This window comes from Pholcus phalangioides, unplaced genomic scaffold, assembly GCF_987345545.1.
Source record: "Pholcus phalangioides strain wild (caught in Gottingen) unplaced genomic scaffold, Ppha-v1.0 ptg000015l_1, whole genome shotgun sequence".
NCBI lineage: Eukaryota > Metazoa > Arthropoda > Arachnida > Araneae > Pholcidae > Pholcus > Pholcus phalangioides.
This window is the reverse complement of record NW_028301608.1, coordinates 116,109,582-116,131,110: the sequence shown is the minus strand read 5'-3', so window position 1 is coordinate 116,131,110 and position 21,529 is coordinate 116,109,582. Positions and strand designations below refer to the sequence as shown.

Below are 21,529 nucleotides of genomic sequence, written 5' to 3'. Positions count from 1 at the left end.
ATATAACACAACAAGTGTCTGGCATAGTTGTTAGATCGGTTACTGCTGCTACAATGGCAGGTTATCGAGATTTAAGTGAGTTTGAACGTGGTGTTATAGTCGGCACACGAGAGATGGGACATAGCATCTCCGAGGTAGCGATGAAATTTGGATTTTCACGTACGACCATTTCACGAGTGTACCGTGAATATCGGGAATCCGGTAAAAAATTAAATCTACGACATCCCTGCGTCCGGAATAAGATCATGAAAGAACGGGACTAACGACGACTGACGAGAATCATTAAACGTGACATACATGCAACCCTTCCGCAAATTGCTGCAGATTTCAATGCTGGGACATCAACAAGTGTCAGCGTGCGAACCATTCAACGAAACATCATCGATATGGGCTTTCGGAGCCGAAGGCCCACTCGTGTACCCTTTGATGACTGCACGACACAAAGCTTTACGCCTCGTCTGGGCCCGACAACACCGACATTGAACTGTTGAGGACTGGAAACACGTTGCCTGGTCTGACGAGTCTCGGTTCCAATTGCTTCGAGCTGATGGACGTGTACGGGTATGGAAACAACCTCATGAATCCATGGACCCTACATGTCAACAGGGGACTGTTCAAGCTGGTGGAGGCTCTGTGATGGTATGGGGCATGTGCAGTTGGCGGATATGGGACCCCTGATACGTCTAGATACGACTCTAACAGGTGACAGGTACGTAAGCATCCTGTCTGATCACCTTGCACCCATTCATGTCCATTGTGCATTCCGACGGACTTGGACAATTTCAGCAGGGCAATGCGACACCCCACACGTCCAGAATTGCTACAAAGTGGCTCCAGGAACACTCTTCTGACTTTAGACACTTCCGCTGGCCACCAAAATCCCCATACATGAACATTATTGAACATATCTGGGCTGCCTTGCAACGTGCTGTTCAGAAGAGATCTCCACCCCCTCTTACTCCTACGGATTTATGGACAGCCCTGCAGAATTCATGGTGTCAATTACCTCCAGCACTACTTCAGACATTAGTCGAGTCCCTGCCACGTAGTGTTGAGGCACTTCTGTGTGCTCGCGGGGGCCCTACACGATATTAGGCAGGTGGACCAGTTTTTTTGGCTCTTCAGTGTATATATATAATATATAACCCTATATACTTTTACGATAAATTTTAAAATTCATCAACAGATGGCAAAAAACATCTAGTCCCTTTAACAATTTGATAACACTGTTGCCAATTTTCAAGAAACCCAGACCACTTTTCGATATTGTTCATCATTTACTACTGCTTTTAAACTGAAAAGAAATCTCCAAGCTTTTGGGGTTTTTTATATTTTGAATTAGTTTTAATTTCTAGCTTTCATTTAAGATGAGCAAATAAAAAACCACTTCATTTGATTGGAACATCAACCTCTCTTTACATATTGTATAAGTTTTATTTACAGAACTAGAAAATACGTTAGATTCTAGCTTCACAGTAATTTAGCTCCATTACCGGGCAATCTTAACGTGTTAGTCCCCCCCCCCCCAGGGTGGGGATCAAACATTTTTTCAAGGGCCCTTTTCAATGTATTCTTTTTTCAGTATGGCTTTTGTTGGCCAAACATGTGGTCAAGTTGCCAATAACATGATAAAATAAAATGTTTGAGAAATAAAAAAAAATTAATAAAAAAGCTATTGCTACCAGAACCCCCAGATTTATAGTTTGCCGACAATTCCGTACAGCTGAATAAAGACACCATGACCCCATCATTAAAACTGTCTACACCGTTATCTGCACCTTTAGCTGCAAGCTCACTTTAACATTTTTTCATCCTTCATATCTACAATTGCAATAAATGGAAAAAAAAATGTTCACTTCTCTAGTTCATATATAATTTTTCTTAGTCTTCTCATATTATTATTTTGAAAAAACACACATCTAAGATCTCTCATTGAGAAATAACAACTTCATACATTTTATTTAATCTTTAAGCGATTTCATGGGCAAAATAAAATAAAAATTCATATCTTTACATTCATACACGAGAACTCTAGGACATACTTATAAGATTTAATTCACTGAGTCATTTTTTTTTAATGGACATATTATTATCATCACTGCAACAATTATCAAATTCGATAGCATTGGGAATTGGTAGGTTAGCTAGATAATTTAGCTGCGAGCAATTCAACGAATTGTGTAAGATTGTCCACTATGATATTTGGCTTGATGGATTCATGAGTTTCATCACTGGGTCTGCAAAAAAAATTAAATTACCTCATCAGAAAAATAAACTAAAATTACCGATTGCAAGAAAATTTTGACACAATAGTCACTGCATATATCCTTGCTTTAAATATAAATTTATTTAGATTTGTAACAACTAGAACTTCACATTAAAAAAAAAATATATACCTAAAAGAGAATATAGGCCAATATACAGTAGAAACGCAAAAAAACTACATGTCTTGAAGCAAAAACATACCCCTGCATTTAAATTACTATATCAATGCATTTTGACCTCACTGTCTTGGAGAATTTTCCTTCCCTCTGTTTCTCATAAGTCTGAATCAGTGATAAAAAAACCTTGCTTTTTCTATCATTTTTTAAATCATTGTAGCACCATAGTCATATTTTTTGCACATGAGGGATAATTAGACCAGGACCTACAGTTTATTGTCGATTCCGAACGGTAGCCTTTTTTTCATACTCACCGAGAGGTTGGTGAGGTAACCCGTCGATGTGGGACTCCCTGTGATAGCAATCTTTTTCCGTGGTCATGTCGCCATTTCTGTGGTACCCCTGTGTCAGGAAAGTCCCTGACAAGGACAAACCAGGTATCGAACTCGCGACACCTCTAAATATCCTTTGGTACTTTAGGTGAGTATCTTATCGACCTGGACTACCGTACCCCTTGCTTTTGTTGAGAAATCTTGTTTTCTTCTAGAGATGAACACGTCCTGTATGTATTCTGATGAGGGATATTGTCATTCATGAGTATGGGATGCTGATAAAATAGAGGGAAGGGAATTCTAACACAATGAAAAATGAAGTTGAGGTGATAAAAGTTCGGAAACCCACCAGGGCTGGTCAAATCTATTACCAACCATGCCCATGTAAAAATTTTGGACAGGCATGTAATTTTTAATACCATGCCCTAGTATATAAAATATTGATTCAGGCAATTTATTTTTTTCTAGCCCTGAAACCTGGTGATCCCGATATTGATGGATGAGTTCAACAAGGGTTTATGCAAGGAAAAATAATTCCTGTCAGTAGAACAATGATTTTGAAAAAAAAGCTAAAGATATTTTTCTAGACATGGAAGTGATTTTTTGAGTATTGAAAAGACTAAACTAAAAGATGGTGGTAAAGATGTTCTGGCCCATTTAAAAAAAAATATTTTAAAAAAGCTGCAAAAGATAGACAAATGGCTTAAAGAATTCAGAAGACAAGGTTTCTTTTTTTTACTCAGTACAAAAATTCTACATGCGCACACCTTTAGTGACATGAAGGTATATAACATTTTTTGTCATTTTATTTGTAATGTGAATGTTGCAAAGAATGGAAGTAAAAAAAACTTTTTTTAAAATAATTTATTAATTTTATTTCAGGCGGACTGTTTCCACTTAACTTTTTAATTGAATTTGTAATATTTATTTTTTCATATCTGTACTTGCATTAAATTCTAGGTGTTTCAGACCTGTTTTGAAAAAAATATAAAAAAAGCTGGTAAAGATAGAGACAAACAGCTTAAAACATTTGAAAGAGAAGGTTTTAGAGTTTTTTTAACCTCCATTCTTTGTAACACCCATGTTACAAATAACATGCCAAGAAATGATATATAGGCTTGACATCCTCCCCATCACTAAAGGTGAGCATGAAGAAATTTTGTAATAATAACTTTAAAACTTTTTCTTTCAAATGCTTCTCAACCTCTATTTTTAATTTTTTTTTTCAAAACAGATCATGACTTCTGGAAAAATCATATATTTTACTATATAGAAATTCCTGCCACTTTTGTCATATTTTTCTTACAAGAAATTCTTATTTCTTACAAACTCTTTATCTTAAAATTTTTCTCTGACTTACCAATTTCAAAATAAAAAGGCTCTCCTGTGTATACAATGCAAATAATAAATATTACTTCAAAAACCTTTTATAGAAATTGAAGAGCAGAACCATCAGAAAATAAAATTACATACTAAATGAATGATTCAGATTATATGGGAGGCAATAATGCAACAGTCATAGAAGAGTATTTACTTTGCCAGTTTTTTTCTTGCTTCTCATTTAACGACATTTCTTTCTTCCTGATTAAGTGTGCAGATTACATACACAATGCATTTACTCAGATCTAACAAGCCCATTATCTCTCAATTGCAAAAATCAATTTTGTTTCTTGGTATTTTCACAGATTCTAAAAGCACTCATACAAACAGGTTCAATTTTTGAAGGTAAAACGTGTGGTTAGATTCATGTAAATACACTGTGTTTCAATAAGGATAAAAAAATAATTAAAATAACAAATATTTTTCGCACCTGTACTTGCCTGTCCTCACCAGAACACCCTGCATCCCACACTTCTGAGCGCCACCTACATCTGAGTTGATATCATCTCCTACCATAGCACACTTAAAAAAAGAAAAAATATAAAGATTAATAAGGACTACATTCACGTGTTTTTCAATGTAAAAATTTCTTCATTAATCATCTCGAAATAAAAAAATTTGATTGAAAATATCACATTTCTTAATACATAAAAGAAAAACAATGTAAATACATCAAAAATGTGGTGAAAACAACAGCTACACATGCTTTGAGCTATGTCCTTCTTCATTAGCAAGGACAATGTAAAAACACAAGAAAGGCAAAATAATAATCTAAGCAAAGATTTCTCGAAATGATGTGCAGTCATCAATGCTTTCATTAATTGTTTGAAAATTCATATTATTTTTTGATCTCGTGTGTAATTGAATAATGTGAGCAAAAAGATGTAATATCAGGGTTGGTAAAAAAAAACTAAAAACCAGGTTTTTTTTGCTTAAATCAGAATTTTGGTTTAAACCGGTTTTTTTTTTTTTTTTTGGTTTTGATAACATTTACATTGAAAACAATAAAATTTCTAAAAACCATTCAAGCTTTTTTAATAATTAATTAAAATAAAATCTTTATTAATGTAATTAATACAACTCTCATATTAATCTATAAATACTTCTTATATTTCAATAAAAGCCAACTTTTGCAATTTAGTTATTTTATAGCTTAACTCAAGGAAATATTTTGTGTTTGATAATTCTTAATGTCATTATTAACCCTATAATAAAGATGTTTTCTCCAGTTACTTACAATACGCTTAATTAGGACACTGTTTTGCAAAAACTAGGCAAATAGAATGTGTTTAATGAAGCATAATTAATGCAATTTAATTAGCAATGATTTACAATATGCAGGGTGATTATAACTAAAGTTCTGATTTTAAAAGAAACATTGTAAAATAAAAACCACTGGTCAGAATGAATTAAAAATTTTCATGAATGTTCCTGATGGAATTTTGTATGGCGAAGGGGGAAAAATACTTAAGAATATTAAATAGATGACACTGTACTCATCCAGCACATGGGAAATTTGCTTGCAGAATGGATATGATAGCCAGTCAAGACAAAATGATAATGTGATTAGCATGGCGTGATTTCATGGAAAAATCACAAAAATGAAGTCATTCTAAAACTTACACAAGAAATGCTAAATATGTTGTTCACCGTGTTCTGGCTGTCAGGTGGAAGTGCAAAAATGCTTGTTCAACTACGAATCAGAGTATGTAATGACGTGTGGATGTGCTTTCAATTCACCAAAGTTTGCAATCCGACACTGCACAAAACATTTTGGGGTATCCCCAAAGCCAAAAGTTGCAAGGGTTATAGTAGCATTCCCCTGTCAAGTGAACATAGCGGCCAGGTGTCATATCATCTTGTTAATGTCAAAACGGTTCTTCAGCAGCTGCTTCGCTGGTGTTGCAATGTGTATCTTGATAAAAGTTGTGCTATCCACCAGGGCTGAACAAATCAAAAAAAAAATTAGGCACCAGCCAAATTTGTCAAAAGCAAAGCAAAGCATGTTTTTCTTCAAGAAAAACAGTCCTGAGTAATGAGTAATTGTTTTCTTTTTACTTTTCCGGGACTTTATGACATATTCTCATGTTGGAAGGCACATTATTATGAAATTAAAAAAAAAAATTGTCTCTTACTTACACTTCATTTTAGCAATGATGCATATAAAATTTTAGGTGCCAAAACCAATTTTCTAGTCACCCTGGCACCTGGGATTTGTCCAACCCTGCTATTCACACGCTGATGCTGTTGAAGTGCCAAAATAATATAGTTGTGCAAAATAGATTATACCGCTGGCCAAGTAGAGTATCATCTACTTGTACATTTTAAAGTATTTTTTTCTTTCGCCAAAGAAAATTCCATTGCTTCATGCAATGGATCCATGCAAATTTTCAAGCCATTCTGACCAGCAGTTCTTATTCGTATTTTGGAACCAGAACTTTAATTATAATCACCCTGTATAAAGCTGATTATTTTTCATAAATCACTTACTACCGTACATCCTAACCAAATGGTGACCCAGTCCATATTCCAAGGAATTTCTAACTGAAAATTATTTGGACAGGGATCACCGGTGGTTACTTCATGAACTGGCCAATTTCGGGCTTTTACTACTGTCCAGTAGAACCTTGATTAACTGGGGGTTGTGGTGAAAATATGTAAAAATAATAATAATTCAATATACTATGGTGCTTCTTTGTGAAGGAAAAAAAAGACGGGAGATGGAGACAACACCACCACCACATGTGTGATGTAATTGTCATTCATGAATTTGCTCAAGATAGATCATCAGAATGTAACACAAAGTTAGAAACTGCAGTAAGAATGAGAAATTTTGATACTGTATATAATTTTCAGCAACTAAGATACTTGATATGAAAGAAAATTTATGGTCACTTTTATGAGATTTTTTTGAAAAAAACTACTTATAACATCTTTCACTATTTTAAGATATACCATCAGAATGTACCCCAAGAATAGAAAATGTGGTAAGAATCAAACATTTTGGCTAATAATGAACCAATGTGGTATTTTTCAGGGCAAAAAATTATACTTAGGCCACTTTTATGTGATTTTTTAAAAAACCGCATGGTTAAAACCAACATGGTTTAGGCCAAACAACCCTGGTAAATATTGATCATTTGATTATTTTTATCACACCACGGTCATTTTCTGCACACACAAGGGCTAATCAGACCAGGACCTACAATTTATTGCCAATTTTGAATGACAGTTTTTTTTAATACTCACCAAGAGGCTTTCGCTAACTCCTCATTGTGGGAGTCCCTGCAGAAGCAATCTTTTTCCATGGCCATGTCACTGTCTCTGTTGTACTCCTGTGTCATGAAAGTTTCTGACAAGGACGAACTTAGTATCAAACTTGCGACACCTCTAAACATCCTTTGGTACTTTAGGCGAGTACCTTATCGACCTTGGCTATTGCGCCAATGTAAATATTCATGTTCAACAGACTTGAGTTCAAATTAACGAAATGGTAATTTACAATAGCTGTTTAGAGCTGCTTTTGAAATTTTGCCACCCACGGCAGTTTCCCCCTCTGCCCCCTCTAGTCACGATCCTGCATTAACCACAGGAAAAATTCCAAACTTATTTTTCATTCTCATTATACAGATTTTTTGACTGAGACTTATGGCAAAATTGTTCCTATTTATTTATGACATTTTCTTTCATATTTTCTGCAAGTCTCTACACCTCTTTTAATAATATTTACTGGAGGTTTTTTTTCGGGTTTTTTTTTAAATCCAGAAGCGATACAAAACTTTGTATTGCACTTCATGTCAAAAACATTTAGAATGATGATGAAAATCAGCATTTAAGAGTGATTTCACATATTCCAGTCTCAAAAAATGAAATAAATTACTCTCAATTTTACATTCATATTGTGCTTGAATGTACACAAAAATTATCAACTTACAATCAGTGTCACCTTTGCCAGATGCCGAGACATGTGTCTCAACAATTTCAGGGCACCAAAAATATTTAGGACTCCCTTTGCCCCGATTTTATATATTTTGTGGGGGAGAAGAATAAGCATTTGTTATTTCATAATACGCTGGAATGCAGTGAAATATCTATACAAAAAATTATAAACATGCAATTAAATGTAAATAAACACAAAAATTGATGAAAATTTGGCACTGAAGGTAATTTTAAACTGATGGGGGGAATTATTCCTAAAACTAATGAAATTTTAGGATTGATAAATTAAAAATAATTAAAAGAAATAATTCAAGAATCAATTAAAGTTTCAATTCCTGATTAGTTAAAGTAATAATTCCAGAATTGATGAAAATTAAGAATTAAGGCAATTAATAATTCCAGAAATGATGGGAAAAATAATTTCAGCATTTATGAAAATTAAAGAATTAATGAAAGTGAAAAATCCAGTATGAATGAAAATTCAGAATTAATCAAAAAAATATGTTAGGAATTGGTGAAAGATTCCATTAATATACCATGAGTGCAGGGACCCCCCCCCCTTTCCCGGAGCCTGGGGCCTGGTGCGTCCAAACTTACCACACACCCCTCAGGGCAGTTCTGTTTACAATAATATCTAGGGCCTACCTCCTACCTCTCAATGATATGTATTCATAAACGCATGATTATTCCATGTTTTGTCAGACCACTTTAATTATTACTGGAACTATAATTTATCATCATATATAGAGAAGCATATACCTCCTCTAAATTTTCAATGCCCATGTCATTGGCTGCACATTTGAAATAATCTGGTGATGGTTTCCCCACTGTCACAGCCTCCAGTCCACAGGCATACTAAAACATGATGAAAACAAGCCTAATCATATTATTGGTTTTTTTTTAATATGCTTTCAAAATGCAATAAAAAATGTTAAATATGCATTCATAATTTCTACAGATTTTTTTAATGAAAATTTTCAACAGGGAAGCAAATTTTCTTTTATGATAAATATGATCAGAAAAGATGTACCATATTCATTGACCTATTTGTTTTATTTTATTTTTGAAATTCCCAACTTAAATACCACACATGTGCATCTGTCGCACCTTTCCAGGATAAAATTGAACATTTATGCAATTAATGTTTTCTCGTATTCTACAAACAAATGTGTTAGAGAGTGCCTGCTAATATTATGAACCAATCGTGAGCAGTTGAAATGTTATATAAGTAATTGATATTTGAATGCTTTACAATAATCAATTACAATTACATAGTCAATTTCCTGAAGATGGTGTATTTTTAAACAAAATAACGTAAGCATTGAAAGACTAAAAATTGTGTTTTTAAAATGTAAGCGCTGCAGTGGATAGGCCAAGAAATAAACTACTTTGCATACTACTAATGCAGTGAATGACAAACCCCAGGGGCCAGGTCACCACAACAAATAAAAAATTTCTATTGGAGACTATATATAAACCTTTCTATGTGTGATTACTAAATTTGAGTCTGAGGTCAACATCAAATGTTTGGAATTGATGTCATTATGTCTCCCAACATGGAGAGAAAGCATCAAGTCCCAGAAAAATTTGGAAAAAATTATTTTGGACTACCTTTTTAAGCAAAAAAGATATGCATGGCTCATAAGAAATTATATTATATATATAAATAATATATTTTATATTTTTTTTAATTTGTCAAGTTATGCTTTAATGGCAGTGAAAAAAAAAAGGATTTCACATTTCAGTTAAGAGTAATATTTCATCAAGATACCTCCAAAGCAGTAGTATATGCACCAACATCCAAAACCAACTCCCCGCAGTCTTTGTAGAATTTTCTGGAAGTGAATTTAATGAACCTAGAATTAATAATCTTGAGTGAAGGAAAAGTATTGAAGAAATATCAGTCCGATAAATAACTGCCAACCAAATCCAAATTCCTGACATGCTAGGCTACATTTTTTATTGAGGCTTGTGTGTGGAACCCATGATTTTTTTATATCAGTTCAAATTTATACTTTTTCCAACAATTTCTTGAGGAATTCTTTTGTTCTTTTTCAATGTTATATCTTTGGAAAGGGTTTGACCAAGGCTTATTATTTTGTACTTTACAGATCCCTTGTGCCATTAAAATGAAGGGAATAGAGTCCTTTAAAAAATAATAATATGTATATAGCAATGAAAAATTAGTTCATTGTTTTTTCTCCAAGCTCACGGAACCTCCTAAATTCTCTCCAAGGAATACTGATTAAGAACAATTACTTTTGATTAAATAAATGACCTTGTTAACTCTCTCAATGTAAACAAGTTTACTTTTTAAATAACAATTACAACTGACGGGAAAAGGGTGGGACACTAAGTTTCCAAGCGAAAAAATTCAAGAATGCTAAGCCCTGTTGGCAAAGGATACAAAGCAAACAAAAGAATGGTTTTACATAGAAAAAAACTTTGTTATGAAGCTATGAAGCTTCTTTGAGGGAAGGGGGGGGGGGAAATTAGGATTTTTGAGATGCTTTGATGGGGCATGACCTAAAAAAGGTTGGGAAACGCTGTCCTAGAAGCATACTTTCAATTAAAAAAAGTATTTAAATCGCATGCACAGAATTCCGATATGCCATTCATGGTGCGAGGGAGCATATTGCATCAATAGCTATTACAATAAAAATGGTAACTTCTCATACAGACTCACTGTGCCCAGAAACCCATTAGAAAGTTGTTGCCCTGTCTCAACTGTCTTTAATGCCAACAAAAAAAATTCCATGTTTCCAAGTGCAACATTCACTGAGATATTCAAATTTAAAAAACAGGAGAAAGTTGGGAAAAACAGCTGCAAATATGAAAAAACAGTTTTACCCACATTTAACTGCTTTTCCCAAATTTTTTTCTTTTTTTTTGAATTTGAATATCTCAGCAAATACTCCCCTTAGAAACATGAAATTTTTTTAGTTGACATCAGGAGAGACAGGGAAACTACTTTCTTACTGGGTTTCTGGCCGAACAAGAAGTTATCATTTTATTTCAATAACTATACAACTCCTTGCACCACAAATGACATATCTCAGTGCTACATGTTAATTTAATATTTTTCTAATCAGAAGTATGCCTGTCCAGGATCAATGGTACTCCAGTAAAATGGCATACGTCCTGTTACCTATACACCCTTTATAGTCTGTTCAATGATTTGTGATTTGATTTGGAACTTCATAAAATCGGTTTAGAATGGAATACTATTTCAGTCTCTTGATGTTCCATTTCGTACAGGTTTCACTCTACTGTGTCAAAAAATGTAAAAGTTGTATTTTACCCTTTTCCCATGGAAATCAGCAGTGGCTTGTCCATAGAGATAAGTAGCTGAAATGCTCGATTGACATTCTCATATGAAAAACCATCTCCTGCATCACCAATCACCACACAGTTCGGTGACGACTGATCACAAGACTCAAAATCGGGAAGAACACCTATATTACCAAAAAGAATTCTGGAAGTCAGTAATCTCACTCTTTAACACAACTGGCCAATGAAAAATTGGTGATTACATAAATAAATACTTGTGTAATTATATACAGTCGGCCCCCCGTATTCGCGGGGGTTACGTTCCAGGGGGGGACCGCGAATACGGGAAATCTGCGAATAACCGAAACCATACTTTTTTCCTGTATATCTCGTCTATTGAACAGCATGAGAAGAGCAGGGTAACACAGAGGTGTAAGGAAATGTAAAAGAGAGTGCAGAAATTGTTGGCAATGTCTTCTGAAAGAACATTGTGATTTCTATTTGCAGTTTCTTCTTCATATCATCAAGTATGTTGGGATATGATGACAAGGCTTCCTCTACCAATTTTTCTACATGTGAAGAGCATACCATAGAGGGATCTATGCCATGAAAACAATCTATTGCTGATTTGAATGTGCGAAGCACTTCCCCTATGTTACTCATGGTGAACTTGTCTCCTACTTTTTTATATTGATCTTCTTCATCTGGTACCGCTTGAGTTTCAGGAGCAGTCAACTGCATTAATTGTTCTTCGAACAATACCTCTGAACTGCTATTAATTAGCTGTTCGAGACTTATATATCTATATCATTGAACCATTCTCCACCCACTTGTTTCGCTAACGTGAAATGTCTCTTAAGTTGGCTCTGTAGAATTGGTTGTGTCCTTTAGCGCACATTGTGGTCAAAGGGGTTAATCCAACCCGAGGTGACCGTTTCTCTCTTGGGAGTTGCCACGGTTCTAGTGATGACAGTAATGCCATTAGCGAGCCATTCTAAACATGCACAACTCAAGTTTTGTAAACAAAACACATCAATGATGATTTCTGAGTGTTGCAAAAAAAATTTCCAGAAAGTAAAAAAACCCCTGTGAATACCAAAACCGCGAATATGGAAACCGTGAATACAGGGGGCTGCCTGTAGTCATGCAGGAAAAAGAGTAAAAAAAATCTCCAATCACGTTGGAAGAAAGTTCATTTTATAGAGGAAACCATCACATTTAGTTTATAAATTCCTCGGGTTGCTGGAGAGTTTATAAAACAAAATGAGAGATACAAATTATGTGTCAACTACTATTTGAATTAATCTTGATATAATTGTACATGGTATATCTTGAAAATTTCTTTTTTCCCACAGAATAATACACTTAGACAGTGATAATTCGTCTAGCAAATACAATTTTTTCTAGAATCACATTCCTTAGCCGAACATTTCTGATAGATTTCTATGGAAAATAGTTAAATTTTCTCTGGATGCTGACAAAAATTTAAAGACAAGTTTCACGAAACAGAAATAAATACTCTAAAATAGACAAAAACATACAGAGCTTTTTTTTCCATTACAGTTTGTATGCCTGGAGAATTATTACCATATGCATAAAGATTTTTTAAATACTTATATTTTTGAGTTAGAATTTTTAGTTAGAGATTAGTTTTTCCTTAATCTTTGATGCGCAGATACATCTCCTCAAAGTGGACTCGTCCATGTTTTGACTACTCTCTTTCTCCTCACCCTCCTGTTCCTGTTTTTCTGGTTCCCATCGCTGACAAGAGCTTTCATCTTCTTCCCCCACCATTCACAAAAGCCTACAAAACATACCCATAATCCCTAAATGGTCCATCTTCAACAGTCTTTGGGCATTAAAGAGTTAACAATAGCAAACATTGCAAAAGCATTTCACATTTATAAGAATGACCTTTTCATGTAGTGGAAAGAAATAGAGAGTTTTATAATTGTATCCTACTCGTAGATTAATTAATGAAGGTAACATAAAATTTTACCGCAAACAAGGGTAAACTACCAGAAATAAGCAAATAAATGATAGATAACACCAGCGTTGGATTCTTACTTGAATCCAGTACATGAATGGTGTTTGTTTCTTTAATCATCAGAATATAAAGACTATTCTTGTAACACCAATAAAATGCATGTGATCCAATCATGAACTTGAAACAAAAAACCTAATTTTTTACATAAAAATTTAAAAAAATGAGTTAATCGTTTTCTCATCCAAGCTCTTAGTAGACCCATCAGTTCACCAATGTTTTAGAATTGCACATGTTGCAATTGTTGTTGCAAAATATATAATATATATATATATATATATATATATATATATATATATATATGTTTTACAGGTAGACTGGATACATGATGTTCATTCTAGGTTTCATGAAATCTATCAAATCATTCCTTTTCAGCCAAAAAAAAATTCATATTTTTTTTATTTGAGATTGAGTTGACTTGCTGGAATTTTATCCTGTTACATTGGAAAATCTGATTGGTGAGCAGACTAATGAATTAGTGGGAACATTGATTTCAGAGCGAATCATTAGCCACATGCTTTGCTGTGGAATTTTGAAAATATTTTCATTTCCCTACATTATGAAAGGAATGATTAAAAAATATTTTAACTTGGTGAAAAAGACATCACAGAAACAACCAGATGCATTTCATGAAACTAGAGAAGTTACTAAAACGAAGTTAAACTAGTAGTCAACTAGAAGTTGAACTAGTTACAAATTGATCATTCACTCCTGATTATAAAGCAGATAAAAAAAACAGAAAAAAGAACATAAATATAAACACCTGGATGGACGAGAAGAAAAGGTCGAAGATGTGCCTCCTCAATCATTTTCATTGCTATGGGTGCAGGAGAAATGATTTCTTTGTCTTCGATGAGAAACCCAAATGACTGTAATTTTTTGGCAAGCGAGGACTTGGTTCGCTGAGTCTCATTCGTTAGGAATCTGAATGGAATTTTCAAACTCCTCAACCTACAAGACACAAAAAGAAACCATAAGTCAGAATAATTTTAATGAAACAATAACAGATGATTACAAAAAAAACAGAGTTTAATTAATGTTTACAAACAAAAACAAAATGAAGTCAGCAAAGAAAATTTCATTTTTAACCTTGAACAGCTCCCATCATCTATAAGAGATTGGCACAATATTGTAAGTCTAGATGAAAAATAATTTTAAATTAAGAAACTAAAAATTAACTAACTTATAGTAATTATTCTAAGTTAGTTAATTTTTAGTTAATTAATTGAAAACAATTTTATTAAAGAAGCACAATCTCAAGGCAGGGTTGGCAGTTTCAACTGTGACATCGAAAACCCCGCATCAAAAATCTCAAATATTCCATTGGAAAAACACATGTTAATTGAATGTAATGTTTAAAATGACTGTTATACAAAGAATAAATTAATATCATTGTAAAATAATTTTCTACTCTCTGCAGAATTATTTTCAACAATATATAATGTTTTCTTTTCTTATAAAATAAATTCAATTTGAATAGAAAAACAGACATGACACAAACATGTATTGATCATGTTTTTTATAGAAATAAACAAAACTGTGCTCATGAATTCACTGTTTTTAAAACCCAAATTACAGATCACTATCCTGTATTGAGATACATAAACTTTCTGCAGAAAAAAATGAGTAGTATAAATGAGGAAAGTAAATATATAAAAATCATAAATTATGAAAAATTTGAAACTTTTATCTCAACTGAATCTCAAAAATGTCATTGAAGATGATAATACTCAAAATAAATATAAGCGATTTATGGATATTTTAATGTTGAATTCAAATTTATGGACCAGGACAGTAAAACAAAAGCCTAAAAAAAAAATAAGAAAAACTGGATAAATGAAGATATATTAAAAAGAATAAATTATAAAGAAAAACTCTACAAAAAATACAAAAATAATTTTGTATTTTTTTAGTTGAGTTATTTCTCACATAGTCTCATACAAATTGGAATACAAGGAATATGAAACAAATTTGAAAAAACATATTAAAACAATTAAACAAGAGTATATTAAAAACAATTTTAAAGAAATTGGAAAAGATAAACGCAGGCAATGGAAATACATAAATGAAAATATTTTAAACAAAAATATTGGACATAACATACTTGCAAACTTTCAAGATCCAATAGATTTGGCCATTAAATTCAATAATGACTTTATTACGAGGAATTTAAATACTAATAAACAAAATAATTTTTGTACCCATTGTTTGGAACAAAATATTGCTACTAGCAATTCAATCAATTCCATGTTTTATACTGATATAAATCAAGAACAGTTAAAACATGTTATAAGGGATTTAAGGGAAAATAAAGCAAGTGGTTATAATGGATTGACCCCTAAAATGATTAAAATAATAGCAAAATACCACTTAAGTAGAATAAAAAATTTAATTGATCATTCTCTGTATTGAATGGAATATTCTACCATGATTTGAAATACTCTCTAGTCCATCCCATATATAAAGCAGGAGATAGTAATGATTTGACAAATTACAGACCAATATCAATACTTCCCGTCTTCTCAAAAATAATTGAAAAATGTATAAAAAACCAGCTACTTGATTTCCTAAATAGACAAAAAATTTTCTCAACTAACCAATATGGATTTAAAAAAAATAAAAATACAGAAATGGCGATACTTGATCTAACTAACTATTTAAACAATGGATTCAACAATAATAAATGTTCCATAACTGTGTTTCTAGATTTGAAAAGAGCATTCGATTTTGTGGATTTGGGCATTTTAACCATTAAACTATTTGAAATAAGAGTGAGAGGAAACATACTTGAATGGTTTAAATCATACTATTGCAACAGGAAACAAGCAGTTGTTATTCAAAAAGAAGTTGGTACTTTTCAAGCAATGAAAAAGGGGTTACCTCAGGGTTCTGTTTTGGGTCTGATATTATTTTTGATATATATAAATAATTTATGTAACTTGAGATTGAATGGAAAAATTATAACATTTGCTGATGATAGTGCTTTTTGTAGAAGATACTGATACTGCAAATTTAATTAGAAAAGTAGAAGATGGTCTAACAAATATATATTAATATCTAGTTAATTAAACATAAATTAAAACTAAATGCTCAAAAAACAAAATTTATTTATATGAAGACAAGAAACATATAAATTATAACACAAACATACATCTAATAATACATAATCATTGTCAGTGCCTGGAGAACAATCAATGCCATTGCCAAGAAATAGATATTGTTCGGGAGTACAATTATTTAGGTATCACAATACAGAATGATCTTAAATGGAACAAGCACTGTGATATTTTAATAAAAAAGATTAGAAAATATGCAGTGATCATTTACAAAATGAAAAACTTGATTGATGAACATTTTTTGAAAGATTTATTCTATGCATTCAATTGTCAATTATGCAATCAGTGCTTGGGGAGGAGCATATTACAAGAATATTCGAAAATTAGATAATATATATAACACAATAAGATCTCAAATATTAATCGATAGTTCTAAAATACAATGCCATACTCTAACTTTGAGACAAAACTTTTTGTGCAGAGTTATCAAATTTTCACGATTAAATGAAAATTACTTAACGAAAAATCAAAATAAAGAACTACAAATAGATATAATCGAGTTTATCAAGTACCAAAACCAAATAAAACATTATATAAAAAGAGCTTTTCCTTCATTGCCCCTAAGATATTAAACATTTTTCACACTGAAAATCAATTTAATAATAATAAAAACATAAATCATGAGATTTTTTACTTTGTCAGACGCGTAGATTACGAAACCATTTAGATGAAAGCATTGAAAGAGCAAAAAAGCATAATAATAAATAAGAGAAGTGGTGTACGATGGTTGTATTATATTGAAATAAATGTTATTAATATAATAATAATTTCGTGACGTAATAATACTGTCACGAAAAACAACTTAATTGTGAACATTATTCAGATATATATAGATAAGCGAAAATAAATTTTTGAACACATATCTAATAGATATAATAATGCTGTTGCAAGAGAAAGAAAAAATATTCTATAGCTTATTCCTTTAGACCTGCTGGAAGGACTTTTCAGTCCTTTGAGGCTACAAAGTGTTTGTTTGTAATATGTGTGCATCCATTTTTTGTTTTTTTTTTGTGTATTATATGTTCGTGTTTGTGTAACACATTTCTAGATTTGTGTACTACATACTTGTATTTGTGTAACACATGTCTGAATTTGTGTATTACATGTTTGTATTTGTGAAATAAAAAAAATAAAAAATTAGGAATAGCATAAAAGCTGAACAAAGAACTATGGAGAATGATTTGATATTTTTTTTTCTTCAATTCAAGATGATTCTTGACCTACCAAAATTTCTTCAACTGCTTATATATGTATATGGATATTAACATCTGTTGTACATTTTTTATAACGGATAGGTATTTAAAAAGTTCTTTAACACTATATACATAATGTTGTGTGTGATTTCTGTTATTATTAAATTATCTAGATAATCACTATGATATTTAAAATGATACCCTTATTGTGCATAACATTAGAATACATCTAGCAATCAAAATACTAAATTGTAGGACTAAAATGTCTTTAATGGTGCTGGCTTGTATATGATGCTTAAAAAACTCCTGTTTCTAAGAACTCCTGTAACATTCTTAGTGCAAAAGTAAGAATAACTAAGTTTGGCTTAGCCATATTAACCTTATAGTATATTTATCAGCATTTACATAATGCAATGGCTTTCTAATGGTAGCAGTATTTAAACATGCAAAACAATGCTTTGGGTAATAAGCCCTGCCAGCTCTGCTTTGATTGAAAATACTCTTTTAAACTCTAGATTTATGCAACCTGAGCTAAGAAATTTTTAGGAGAAAATAAATGAATTTAATTAGTGTATTAACAGATGCTGCGCGAGAATTTTTATATGGAATAAAATTTGGGCAGATCAGAAAATTTTAAATATCAAAATATATATATTTTACACTCTGTAATTATAATTCATCAAGTTCATATTTCTTTTTTTAGAGGGTTTTTGGCCGTAATTCTCCACGCTGGCCAGTGCAGGTTGGAGGAAGCCCATCTGCGTCCGTTCACCATTGATGAGATCAGGAAAGTGGCAGGAGTCAACCAAAGCGTATCAATAATACGCCTTTTATACGTCTTTAATACGCTTTGGAGTCAACTGGATGGCTAAAGTATCAGACAGAGCAGAATGGAAAAATTTAGAGGAGACCTTCATCCAGCAGTGGATTGAAAATGGTTGTTGATGATGATGAATTATAATTCAAAATACAACACACTTTAATTTACCTGAAAGTAGGTTTTTTGTTATTTCGCAATATCTATCAGGTTAAAAAACTATTCGACAACTCATTTTTGACTGTTTTATAAATACTGATCTCCTATAACACATATTTTGAATAAACAGCTCAATTTCACTTGGTAAATTGAACACAGATAATCAAGTTTAGATAAAATGCGCCTAAAATTATATATCATTGGTTCTAGATTCCTTGTGTGTAGAAAAATTCAAAATTTCAAATTACAATTGGTATTGTGTTTTAATTATTGTAATAAATCACTGTTTAAAAAAACATTGTAATATGCAAAAAAGTAAGTTTTTCATCATGTTATATATCTGTTGTATTCAAAACATTATCCAAAAGCATTCATTTAGGTTTTTGACAGAATTCAACAGTTTTTGACGGTTTAAACTAGTTTTTGACATCCTTGAGATAGCTCTTTTCGACAATATACAGTACGCTTTCGATAATCCGGTTGTGGGCTAGTTTGACCCACCCAGTAATCCTACGTTTTTAGATGGGTTTTCTTCAAGCATAGAAGAGAAAAGCATATCTGTAGACAGGAGTTTACATTATTTAAATGCGCCTTTTTCAATTAACTTTCAGTAATCTGGCATACCCTGGTCTGGTATGTGTCGGATTAGCGAGAATCTACTGTATTTAGAAAATTCTTTTATCATGGGGTAACGTGCTTGTTTTTAGCTGTGCTGGTCTAGATTCAAGTCCTGTTTTGGCAGGAATGTGTACTAACATTAACTATTTCCCTGGACAGATCACACTAATTTATTGAGAAAACATGGAGATTATGTTATTTACATTTTTGGGAAATAATCTTGATGCCCTTAGAAAAAATTATACATAAAGCTGGGGGAAGGGGGCACTGAAATATGTAGGGGGGAAAACTTTTTATATAATGTGCAAAAAGATTAAAATTTACATGTTTATATATATATTTATACTCATAGAACTATATGAAACTCAAATAAGCAATTGTAATGATAAGCGATTCTCACCTTCATGGTAATGGGATATTTCAACTGAAATAAAAATAATAAAATAGTCCCTACTAACTCGTTCAGTTATGTGGATTAGGAACATGTATGAGGTGCATGTACAGTCAAGTAATAGTAGTTGTATGGATTTACAAACATTCATTAAATGCAACATGAATTTGTGCTTGAAATACAATAAAAAATTGTAATGCATAATTCACCTGTTAACTGCTTCTATAGAGCCACCTATTGCTTTAGTAGTTCCACTCTCATACAGGACACCAGTTATATCAATTGCCACACCTTTTATGCAACCTGATAATTGCTAAAATTATATATGATATTTAACATTCTTTTGCAAATATATGACATTTTATGAGCTTATTTATAAATGTGTATCATAGATAGATCAGTACTGGTTCATTGAAAGCGCAACCTTCAGCTGGCTTTTTCAAATTGATATGATTAAAAAGCTTTTGGTGGTGGTAGCCTGGTGTACTTATTCATGTTTGTGATTTAAGCAGCAAATTTTTTTAACTATAAAAACGCACACTCCCACATATTTTTAATTTTTTTCTTCTATTAAAATAATAAAAGGAGCTGTGAGAATGCTCGGGTCTGGCTCCAGACTTCAGATGGTCGTGGCCCAATAAGAATGCTTAAAATGAGATTATTTGACCCTGGATAAATAATGCAAATACGCAGTTTCTTTCTGATTAGTCCTCATTTAGGAGGCATTGGTATATATATTGCTCATATTACAAGATATCACTTGTTTCTAAAATCTTGGGGAACACCCCAAAGCCATGTAACATGTAAAGCCAGGTTTTCCCACGGCGTATGAACCAAATAAGACCATTTTGTGTCTGCAGAAGGGTGGAACTTTATCAAGTGTTTCTTTTTCCTAGTGTGGCGCATCATCTGTTTGGTCGTCTACATATCCACATACTTTTGCCATTCTTCACAATAAAAAAGGGAGACAGAGGAAGGAAGGGAAAGAAAACACAACAGTAAAGAGAAGCAAAACGCACAGTGGATTTAACTCCTCTAGAAGCAGTTAGCCAATCACATCCGACGTAAACCACTGGCATGCAGTGTTGCACTACGTAGGAAAACAGTTGTACCGCCTTTCTTATTCGTCAGTGGACGGCAAGTTGTGCAAAAAACCTACTCAAATAAAAAAAACTGGCTTACCCTGCAAAGTTTTGCTGTATAGTATAAATATTCTGACCAACTGTGACATCGCGCAAGCTGAAATGTGAAGTAAAATGTGTCTGGTCCTTCAAAATCATTCAAGCTAACCGGCCTCACAAAGGCTTTTCAGAAGACCTTTAAGGGGTCCATGGACTCGTGTCAAGAACCCTGCCATAACAATAGGTCTCAATGATAAAATTTTAAATTAGTTAAATAATCAAAATCAATGTAAGTTTTACATTTGAACTTAGCTACATTTATCTCACATAATTTATGTACATTCGACTAAATTTTTTATGCATCTAGACAGGGCCGTAACGTGTGTGGGGGGCACTGAAAAATGTAATGATTTAAAAATGGTGCTTTTATTCCCTTTTAAAGTTTGCTACCCGGGGCAGTAGCCACCGCTTCTCCCTCCCCTTCTAGTTAAGTTCCTTGGGACATTTTCTCTTTCATAGTTTCAACCTATTTATTTTTCTAATTTAACCAAGCATATACAATTCCTATTAGAAATGAAAACAACAAAATACTTTAACAAAATTTACAGCCATTCTTTCTCTTATAATTCGATCACCTTCGAAAACATGTATCGCTCATCCTTTAAAAAAATTAAATTTCAATCAATTTCGGTTTTGTTTACAAACATTGATCATTCGATTACGATTAAGTTTGATCAAAAACGTCGATAATAAATAACCTTTTTTACA

At 32.5% G+C, this 21,529-nt stretch overlaps 1 protein-coding gene across 6 annotated transcripts; it reads right to left on the bottom strand.

Annotated features, from left to right (window-relative positions):
* Window positions 1-1,932: 1,932 nt before the first annotated feature.
* LOC149077687 (phospholysine phosphohistidine inorganic pyrophosphate phosphatase-like) lies at window positions 1,933-21,483 on the bottom strand. Of its 6 annotated transcripts, none has more exons than XM_089245258.1 (8): window positions 21,397-21,471; window positions 19,850-19,953; window positions 14,110-14,297; window positions 11,334-11,487; window positions 9,804-9,867; window positions 8,792-8,887; window positions 4,524-4,615; window positions 1,933-2,237 (listed from the first exon to the last, which is right to left on the bottom strand). In XM_089245258.1, the coding sequence occupies exons 1-8, from the start codon at window positions 21,406-21,408 to the stop codon at window positions 2,141-2,143; spliced, it is 807 nt and encodes a 268-aa protein (XP_089101384.1). In that variant the 5' UTR covers window positions 21,409-21,471; the 3' UTR covers window positions 1,933-2,140. The 6 variants fall into 6 exon arrangements, with proteins under 6 accessions (XP_089101384.1, XP_089101383.1, XP_089101385.1 ...); XM_089245257.1 differs by having other exon boundaries at window positions 21,353-21,461; XM_089245259.1 differs by having other exon boundaries at window positions 21,368-21,458.
* Between the last annotated feature and the right edge of the window lie 46 nt (window positions 21,484-21,529).